The sequence below is a fragment of the Poecilia reticulata genome, linkage group LG1 (genome assembly GCF_000633615.1).
Source record: "Poecilia reticulata strain Guanapo linkage group LG1, Guppy_female_1.0+MT, whole genome shotgun sequence".
Taxonomy (NCBI): Eukaryota; Metazoa; Chordata; class Actinopteri; order Cyprinodontiformes; family Poeciliidae; genus Poecilia; species Poecilia reticulata.
In genome coordinates, this window is record NC_024331.1 from 5,467,986 (window position 1) to 5,478,553 (window position 10,568).

A 10,568-nucleotide genomic window follows, 5' to 3' on the forward strand; every position below is an offset into this window, starting at 1 on the left:
TACTGTACATGTTTTATAACAGAAGACAGACAGGGATTTCTTACATTTAAGTCTGCTGCTTCAAATACTTTATATTCCTTTATCATCAACTAGCTTTACATTTGGGATGTATGTATTTGCTTCCATCTCCTCCTGAGTAGTGCCACTCATGTTACTAGAGCAGCCAAATCTTTTAAAAAACAACTCTTAAGCAACATTTGAGGAAATTATCAATAAAAATGGTCTGGATTTAGGATCTAGCATACAATAGACCCATTATTTTCTTAGAAATAAAGATAAACAACTTGTCATAACACTGGATATAGTATTGACAATAYATTTTTGTATAATAAATGCATTATAAGCTCTCACAAAGCTCACTTATATTCAGTGGCAGTTTTTGACAAGGGTAAACATTAGCAGTTGCTCGGGGAAGTATTAGAACAATGGAAAACATAAGAAAAATGTTTACAATTTAGAACTTCCTAAGTAAATTGCATAGCCTTTTGCACATGTGATTACTCAATCTTCTGCACAAGTAGTCAGACAATACTTGACATATTACCTCCCTCTCCATGATTTGTGGTGTGCTGTTCAGCCCCCTGTGTTGATCTGCATCCTGTTTGCTGGWGACGCAAGAGGAGGCGGGTTGCCTGGCTGAGCTGAACATGATTCAGCCCAGCCCACGTCTGAGAGGATATCCTGGGCTTTGATTAATTTTCAGGCGGTATGGCAGTCAGCCCACAATAGGTGGAGTACAAGTCAACCTGTGGCATTCTTTTTGCTGTTAGCAAGAGGCCAAACATGCTGCCCAGGGTGGCATACATGCAAAAACTGCCACTGCTTACTGTTTTTTTTGTTGTTGTTGTTTTTTTTTACTTTTAATGAGAGAGCGGGGGTAAAGAAAAAAAAAAAGAAAAAGTCAGATAACATGCATCAATTAAGGGTGCATTCATCAAACTCTGGCTTGTTAGTCTGGAAAGTCTGGTTTGTTTGCAGAGATGTGAATGTGCAGGCTAACTCTAATGCGGACCAAAAAAGCGAATTCTGATCCGTGAACGTCAACTGGACTGGAGACCACTCCAAAAGCTGGAAGCAGACTATGGTGCAGGGCATTCTGGGTAAATACTAGAGATGTGCCGATCAGGTTTTTTCTTGCCGATACCCATACCGATCACCCATGAGGGACGATCACCGATACCGATCACATAATAATTATTATTATTTTTTTTTTATATATATCATAAACACTACCGGTTACATTATGTGGAAAAAGGAACCATGAATTCACCTTAATTTAGACAAAAACTTGTTTTTAATAACTTTTTCCAAGAAGAAAACTAAACTAAACAGGCATTCTGCAAATTGTACTGCTATCAGTAATACTATCTTTAACAGACTGATAACATATGAAGGCTCTGAAGAGGCTAAATAATGCAAAGAGCCAAAATAAAACCTCTCAACATTGCCAAAAAATTCAAGTATAAAACTTAACATTCAAAGGCAAATACAGGATCCATTACAATAAACAATCCAGACTTACTGAATGAAAACTTCCTGATAGCATGGCGGCTAGCTGATTACTGCTAGTTCTGAGTGGCTGTTTGTGACTGAGTGGAGTAATTATGCAGAGCAGGGAGGAGATCGATTATTTTTTTAGAGATTATCTGCCTCATGTCATGCGAAAGTTTTAATAGTATGTAAAATGTATTTTTTAGATTAGATGCTGCAGCTTTAAGCAGAGGTTCGGTGTGAGAGTCACTACCAGGTGGAGCAGAAGCGGCGCTCCGTCTGTGAAATATTACTACCTGTAGCGCGTAGCAGCGGTTCAACAGTGAGAGCAGAATCAGCGTCTTACTTCGCAGCTCGAAGACTTAAATTATTTTGCGGGTTATTTGTTTAGCTTTCTGACCGTCATGCTAATCCGGGTGAGTGTTTGTAGCTGTGCGCTGCTTTACCTGCTATCTGATCCTCCATATGTCTTTTTTACTGCAGTGAGCCTCGATGTAGCCAAACTCYGTCAADTATGGCATTGTTTTTATGCCATATTAGATTCGTCGTGTTGATGCATTTTGACSTGCTTCAATTTTCCGCCGCAACACGCAAACGTCCCCATTCACTCAGTGCGTTATAGTTCCACATCGCTTAGGATTTGTTTCTGCGTGTTTGCGCAGTGTGAAGGAAAGAGGAGACCAGCTGCACAGGCCGGCTGCGAAATGAGATGCAGGTGATCGGTTTGTGTGATCGGCAACAAGAGACYGTGATYGGCGATCACYGATCATACACTTTTTCACGGAAATCGGCCGATTATGATTGGTGGCCGATCGATCGGCACACCTCTAGTAAATACAACAAAACCAAACCTGTGAGTCCAGCGCTAGTGGCAGAAATGGCTCATGGTCTTTCGCCAAGAACAAAAGAGAAATCCTACAGCCGCTGAAATCTGGCACCTTCCATTTTTCTGTACGTTTCGGAAGTTGTGCTTACGTCTTCTTCAGAGGTTTCTGTGTAGTTTCCTTCAGTGGTCCTTGTTGCAGCGCCACCATAGGTGATGGGGAGGGGCAAGAGGTTTTTCAAATGGCTTGGTTCGTTTGACACAGTACAGCATCAAAGTGAATCATACCTGCTGAAAATGCAACAAATGTAACTTTGGTCCCCAATCAAACCGAGTCTACTGGATTATCAGAAAACACTCTGAAGTATCACAACTTCCACAGTTTCCACAATGGGAAAATGGATAAAATCCTCACAACAATAAWAATACCAGTGACTAACTGCATATGTTTTATATTGTCATATTTTGCTGGGCATTATGGCTTGTTGTTTGCCTTGCATGGGACAGACACYTAAGCCTCCCATTCTTTGCTCCATCCCTGCCTTACTGGTATGTAATCTTTATCACGGGACTGGTGTACAACRCTACCTGACATTTGCAGTGGTGGCAAAACAGAACCCAGATTTGATTGAGATATATACAAGGACTGTTGTGACAAAAATATCAAGGGGTTTGCCAAAGCAGGGGGAAGAAAAGATGGAAATAAGAAGTGAGTACCTTTGGCGGTCTTATCATCCTCCTCCATGATGTCCTCCAGACTCTCCTAGTCTACCTTGTTAATGCCTGAATCCAGGCAGGAAGCCCAGGAAAGCTCAAGGCTTTCAGCCTGGAATGTTGGGACTTGTTTGTAATCTGAAAAACCCTGAGGAGGATTTTGACAGAAAATGCCTCCAAACAATTTCTGAATTTCACTCTCCTTCCKCTCCTTGCTCAGTGACCCATCATCATGTCCTTCCATCATATAAATGCTGTCTTCCTCCATGCTCTCCTGACTGACTTCCTCATAACTKTCCATGCCCGAATCTGCGCTGTGGAGCCGGAGGAGCTCTGCATTCTCGACCCGGATTGTCGGAATTTGTTTGTAATCTGAAACAACGGTGATTTTGCCCAAGATGCTCTCACTGCCTTCAAACAACTTCTGAATAACTGATTTTGTCTCGTTCCCTTCATTATTTATTTCCTGGTTTTCTTGCGCCCATGGTGTCCCCTCAACCATATTGATGCTGTCTGCCTCCATGCTTTCCTGACTGACTTCTTCATAACTGGTCATGCCTGAGTCCACACTATGGAAACTGTGGAGTTCGGTCTGGAGTTTCTGAACACTTTTGTAGTCAGAAATCACCACTGCCTCATGGTTAATTCCATCCATCAGAAGTGCCATAACCATTTCCGCTTCTCTTCTCGCAACATCACTGTCCCGGTTTTTACTTTCCTCAGCTTCGGGACCAGGAACGTTCTTGTAGGAGGCTTCGATGGCACGGGGCTTCGGACTCCCAGCGGTGAGAGGGAACACAGGAGGACTACAACACCCAGAGTAACTGTGGTTGGAGAAGCTGGAACAACTGGACTCGTGTTCGTTGAACTCTGGCATCATTTTTATGTCCGGCGTGCAGAGTGTGATGTCGTCCACGGCGGACGTTTCTTCAACACAGACGATATCTGCTRATTTTAAGAAGGACTGATAGAATTCACTGGTGAAATACGGATCCAACCAGGTCTGTGGAAAGAAATATGAGAGTGGGGAAGCAAGAGAAGATGGAAGAAATGTTAAAAACCAGTCAGGTTTTTGACCTAAAACCAAGAAAAATCCTTAAGTTGGCACGATTCAGCTAAACGTTGAGTTGGGGGCGTGGCCTGCAGCAGCTCAGTTGGATTTAAARTAACAAGARACTCATTCTGAAAAGAGGTAATGAACATGCTTTGTMTAGCCCATACAACTATTCTATAATAACATAATATAATAGATCACCTTCAGTCTTTTCGGTCTTCCATTGTGTTTCTCACATTATTGTATTAAAATGTTTTTAAAATGTGTAACATTCATATATGAGAAATTAAGAAATCATTATTTTCAAATGTGATTTTGCACATTTCCAGTTTGTTTTTTTGTTTATGTAATTGTTAGCATTACATTTAGCCCATCACATGTTTGTTGCTAAAAAGCAAAGCAGAAAAATAAAAGAAAACCAAAAGATTGCCTGGAATTGTGTTGACTTTGTAGGATCAGGCAGAGGTGGGCCTGTAATCTTCTTCAGTATGTAGATCCTGGAACTAAGCACACATTAAATCTATACAGGTCTGTGATAATTTGTCTGATATATTTGAATTTATTTATTTATTTTTGTTACTTACCAGGCTTTCTTGCGCATTGCGATGAACACGCCAGGCAACAGCAACAAACCAAACACTGCTAGGCTCAAAATAACCCAGTTCAGATCAACCACATCCTCTCCTGAAACACGCAAAAAAGTACAAGTCCTGATGGTTTGCGTTCTTCTGCGACATCTTTTTGAGTTTTATGCTTAGGATTTATTGTTAGATTTCTGATACACAACACAATCTCAGAAAACATATCTCCATGGTGACAGGACAAACAAAGGAGAGCTGTATTTGGACACCAAACGAAGTTGCCCAACTAATCCCACAGGCTTCATTTAAGGTGGCCTAATTTTTATTTTAATTTTATTTTTTTACCTGATCTTGGTCTGGGCACCCAAGACACAGTGGGGCTCCAATCACTCCAGCTCGCCCCATTCAAGCCAAAGCGATAATTGGCCAACACACGAACGCGGGCGTCATATGTCTTGCCTTCTAGAAGCAAGTCTTCATCCAGCTGCGCCGTACATTCCCAATGACATGAACTCTCTTTGGTCTGGAGATYCTATAGAGACAGATATTTTTAGACGTTTCACATCAGTCAAAGATGCAGTAGATTATAAAAATGTTTTTCACATGTTTAAACTTTCACTATGTCCTAACAGTGTAAATTGAGACAGATGATCTGCTTCTTCCCTGTGGTCCTACTGCCATATGCAGAAATACTCTGGTTGTTTCTGACTGAGAGCAATCAGTCAGGAGGAGGGACTTGGCTGTGTCAAATTTGCTTGTGAACTCTTTGCTCCTCTCTCTTACTCTCTGCTACGCCACAGCTCCACTCACATGGTGGAGCCCGCCGTGAATGCTAAGTCTCATTAGCACCAAGGATGGTGGAWAACCCGTTTTGCTCCTACGGTAATTTGTTTCTGCATTTATTTCTGTATTGACACAGCTACAGTGGCAGTAGGCAGAGGAGCTCCATTTTTTCATACATTATCTGTCTCACATTACACGGAAAGTTTAAGAAAATATGTACCGTATTTTCCGGACTATAGAGCACACCTTACTATAAGAAACATCTACAAAGTTTTTTTTTTTTTTTTTTTAACTGGAAACGTACATATTTAAGCCGCACTGGGCTACAAGCCGCTGGTATCGCCGCCGCTCTCAGTTTTCCCAAGGATGCAGCAGAGGGCTGCGTCCTTAATAAACCTGCTGGATTTATTAAGGACGCAGCTCTCCGTCTCCAATGCTGAACCATGGATTCGTTCATGCMGAGCTTACGTGCAGCAGCTCCATTTCCCTCCTGTTGTAACAGATCTTTAGCCCTCAACTTAAAAGCAGCTTCATATGAACTTCTTTGTGTGGTTTCCATGATGAGGGGGTATGAGTTTGAATAAATTTCTCCATCTTGCGCATGCTAGCAGCAGGCAAGCACATGCTAGCAGCTGATTTTCTAAATGAAAATTAGCGCTTTATTCTTTGATTTCCAATTTTGACTTCCAATGATTCACTTCCTGCTAAAGAGCCCCCTGGTGGTTGAAGAAAAATCCACACCGGGCTACAAGCCGCGTGGTTCAAAGCAAAAAAGTAGCGGCTTATAGTCTGAAAAATACAGTATTTTATGCACAATTCTTTTTATGAAAGTTGCTCACGGCAGGATTTTTTTAAAGGTTGTTTACCACGCATCATGGTTAAATCCTTTATTATTTTCTACTCACGCTCCATCCGTGTCCCTTTCGTTTCCACTGTAGCTCTGTATTGTATCGGTAATATTCAATGTATGTAGGCTTTGGAACTTGGGAGAACCAGGAAACCATGGTAAAGTTGACTTCAGGCTTTGGAGGAGGGTTCACCTTTACTGCAGAATCATAAAATGTAAAAGGCTCGCTAGGTAATGCGACAAGATGGTAAAATTGATGGTTCCTACTTACTGTGACATGCTGGCTGRTAAAAAATAATTTCACTTTGTTTTGAAGGGAAGCAGCTCAAATTCATGGACACATTAGTACTGCTTTTGAACTGGAAGGAAATAGGTCATTTTAAGAAAAGAAAAACAAACACAAGACAAGCCCTTAGGCTACATTTTTACCACTTTTTTGTTTTCATTTATCTTAAAACATCTTCTCAACCTTTTATTGATTTTTTTCTGTTTTAATCGATTATCACACTTTCTCACAAATAAGAGAAATAACATGCAATGTTTTCATCCATCCACATCAATGGATCTTAAACAGGTTAGCCCTCCCTGTTTTCAGGACAAAATAGAAACAGCCATACACGCACAGAAGCTAATACATTATTGTTCTGGACTAATTTTTTTGGGAGGGATCATCTCAAGCAACCATAAAAACTGAGTTAAAATCTTCAGTCCAATTTAGTAAAGCCAAATAAGTGCTAACATTGTTTTGGAACAAGAGGGTTTATAGTTTACCATTACAGCGCTTGTACATCACCATGCTTTCTTATGAGAAACAGGAAATGGCCCTGGACAACAGTTCCTGGTTCCTTTTCTAAGCCTCTATCTAAAGGAACGCTCTCTTTTCTTGACCATACGTGTGAATATGTATGTGCGTGCGTGTATGCGAGCATGCAAGAAGCTAAAAGAGACAGAGAAAAAACAGAATCATTTATCCATAAATGATTGTCGATCGTTCCCATTTCTAGAAACTTTTAAGTATGAATTAGTTTTCATAATGTTTATAACCTTTGGGTTTGGGGTTGATTAATCATTAGCAAGTACATGTGTGTGATTACTATAATTTTAATTCCTAAGTAGCACTGATAGCTAGATTACACTTAAACTGTTTATTTTTGATTCTTAAATGTATATTTTCAGAAATGTGCAAAGCTTCTTAAGTTCTTTATCTTAGACAGTAATTTAGCTCCTTCATGGAGAAATGTGTGCATTTTTACATTCAACTAAACTGAAGAAATTAGGAGAAAATAGTTGTAACTGTGTTAATAAAGAAATGTTAGAATAGAGTATATACTCTATTCATACTCAAAGACTAAGGAAGAAAATGTCCAGTAAGATTATTTCTCAATTTATGATAATTACCATATATTACAGTCAATCACAAATTTGTTAATACCCCTGGCAGATTTGGGTTTAACATAATCCTTACATTTACTAACACTGGATCGAATTGAAACTGAAAATTTACAAGAAGCGTGTAATTCCTATAAAGCCAACAATGTCTTAATTGTTAAAATTTCACACATTTTTCCCAAATTGATACTCTTATGTCTCTTTTTCTGTAAATAAAGAAGCAAACATTTTTGGTTGAATGGAAATCGTTTTACATCCAGATCTAGTATGGATAATTTTCAGCTTAACTGTACCTTCTGAGTTCATAAAAGATTTATAGAATAAATGTGGAAATATTTAAAAAATAAAATGAAAAATGTTTATCATAAGCCCTTTARCATAAGGATTGTTGGACAAAACACMGTTTGTCACATGACAAATTAAATRGTCTTTAGCTCACTGGGTATTAGAACAACATTCAAGAGCACAGTAATGTACAGAGATGTTAAATGTTTTGTAGTATAAATAGTACTTTAATACTCACCAGTTCGGTTCCCTTAAAAATCAACGAGCACTTCAAGTCTGGTCTGGTATTATCAAAAGGCTGCAGCTTACAGGAAGCATRTCTGAGTAAAAAAATAAGATAAGAGGGAGAAWCATGGAGCTTTTCTATTGTTTTCTTGTGTTTTTAATAATTAGTTAGAATGTGGTATAAAACGTATATGGCTCTATACAGTACTTATATCTATATTTAAATAAATACTTTTTWCTGGGCAGTTCAGCATATATTGAGCAGGCATCATTCTTATGACGTGAGCTTTTCCATGTGCAGCTGATATTATGACTGTAATCATTGTAGCAAGTGAGACCTAGGACAAAGAGGATGAGAACAAGCAAAGTATAAACTTTTTAATTTACTCAGCACAGTTCAAGTGAAAGAAAGCACTGACTGTTATGTGGAGGGCTCTTGCAATCATCGGCGGAGGTTGAAAGCAGATGGAGCAGGATGAACAGAAAAGGAGYGGCCATGTTTTTCTCTGTTTCCTGCCAGTGTTTCCTTTAGCAGATCTGTGGTACAGCTTTTAAGCCTGYATGACCTGAATATGTGAYATGAGAACATTTAGAAAAACAGGATTAAATGTTGGAGGCAGTGATTGYTGGTTTGTCTGCAAGTATGGAAAACCTTCTTTGATGTTTACCTGTGGAAGGCATGTTTGCAAACACAACAGCAGTTTCAAAATGGAAGATGGTGTAAACTACATGTTTGGTCATGAGCTATGTAATGCGSCAGTTCAACACTATGCAACTATGACCCAGTTGAAATTCTGAGAAATCGAGCACAATGKGAGAAATRCCASATGGAGCATTGATGGGAGATGAGAATTTCCTAGGAGTGTGTGCAGGGGATTTTGTTTTCAGTCAATTTGCTGTGAACATAAAAAAATTCTGTTCTGAGGAGAGGTYAGATATAATGCTGTGTTTTTGCTTTGAAATGTGCACCAGTTGTAGATAGCAATCCTATAAAGACCCACATTTAAATAAATGAAAACAAATACATCAATTAACTAAGTTATTGGATTAAAGTAGAGTGACGGGAGAAACATAACAAAACCCTCACTTKTGGTTGTATCATAAACTTTCTAATCTTCCTGTTGGCACTGTGGAGTCCAGAATCTAAAAGTTGGAGGAATCATCTCACCTTTCATCAGCCACCAGCAGGTGCTCCTCATGAAACTTTTGACAGTGTCAAAAATATTAGAGTTGTCCTCTTGCAAAGATCTAAGAGTAGCATGTACAGTTTTCCAATGAACTRTGAAAAGTAAAGTTCATCGAAGGAGCTGACAGAACGTAACAGATCTGAGAACGATTTCGAGGAATACGTCACACCTGAGCGATAAACACAACCAGTTTCTCCATACAGGAGGCAACCTGGGGCTGCCATGATCAAAACAAGGTTTTCTACTAATTATTTTAATTTCATTCAGTATTTTTCACCTTGTTACACCTGACTGAAGCCAAATAGTTGCTCATTTATTTGTGCTCCTGCACTGCTTGGGTTAATAGATCCGGTGTGTATTTCAGGTCAGGTTTAGCATGTGGTTACTAAAAAAAACATGTTTGTGTTCAAAAATTTCCAAAGTCAACATGCAGTACTTGAACTGTATGTTGAGACAAGTTAGAACTGTTTGAAATGTTTGGAAACATGATTCGAGGCATTTATGTCAGAATATTACTTTTAAAACTCGTTTTCATTTCCAAAAACAATAAAAAAATCTATTGAAGCATTTTTAGTTTCAATAGATTAACACAAGCCGTCGGGAAAAAAAGTCTTCAAAATATTCTCATTAATATTGTTTATCATTTATTGTGATAAATTTCTTACATAAGAATTTTGATTTATTGTTGTATGATACATTTCAGTGTATGAAGAACTGTCCAGATTGTTAGTTTTAGCATTTTTTCCACTGTTTGTTCAAARATGATGTCCTTACTTATCAATACATTAGAAAACAGGATGAAAGGCAGTTGCTGTGAGCAATTTAGTGATACAATGCTACTTTATGTGAAAAGAAGTAATAAATTGTTTTTATTGTCCCTTATCACAATAGAACAATGAAATATTGTGTTAAAAACCTTCAGTCCATATCACCCACCTCTAATTTCCACTATGTGCTCAACAGTCAGACAGCAGAAACTGTTTCTTACTGTTTTCCTGTCAGCAGTAAGACATTTTAGCTATCTGCTTGCCTACCTCATCCCCTCCAAACGCGGTCGACCACTCAAAAACCTTTTACTATAGAGTTTAACAATCAACAGACGATACAAATAATTGAAGTGTGTGTCTCACCTGCTTAGGAAGGCGCATAAATCCACTTTAGGKGCTGCATTCAATGCAACTGACACGGA

At 38.9% G+C, this 10,568-nt stretch overlaps 1 protein-coding gene and 1 long non-coding RNA gene across 2 annotated transcripts; both read right to left on the bottom strand.

Moving 5' to 3' along the window:
* Positions 1 to 2,164: 2,164 nt before the first annotated feature.
* Positions 2,165 to 8,277, bottom strand: LOC103478275 (uncharacterized). The gene is made up of 7 exons (XM_008432037.1): positions 8,206 to 8,277; positions 6,565 to 6,652; positions 6,352 to 6,491; positions 5,009 to 5,195; positions 4,667 to 4,766; positions 4,513 to 4,585; positions 2,165 to 4,031 (listed from the first exon to the last, which is right to left on the bottom strand). The coding sequence occupies exons 2-7, from the start codon at positions 6,626 to 6,628 to the stop codon at positions 3,078 to 3,080; spliced, it is 1,518 nt and encodes a 505-aa protein (XP_008430259.1). The 5' UTR covers positions 6,629 to 6,652; positions 8,206 to 8,277; the 3' UTR covers positions 2,165 to 3,077.
* Positions 8,278 to 8,432: 155 nt separating this feature from the next.
* On the bottom strand, positions 8,433 to 10,568 carry LOC103478151 (uncharacterized). The gene is made up of 3 exons (XR_535750.2): positions 10,510 to 10,568; positions 8,612 to 8,758; positions 8,433 to 8,530 (listed from the first exon to the last, which is right to left on the bottom strand). It is a non-coding gene; the product is annotated as an uncharacterized LOC103478151 (long non-coding RNA).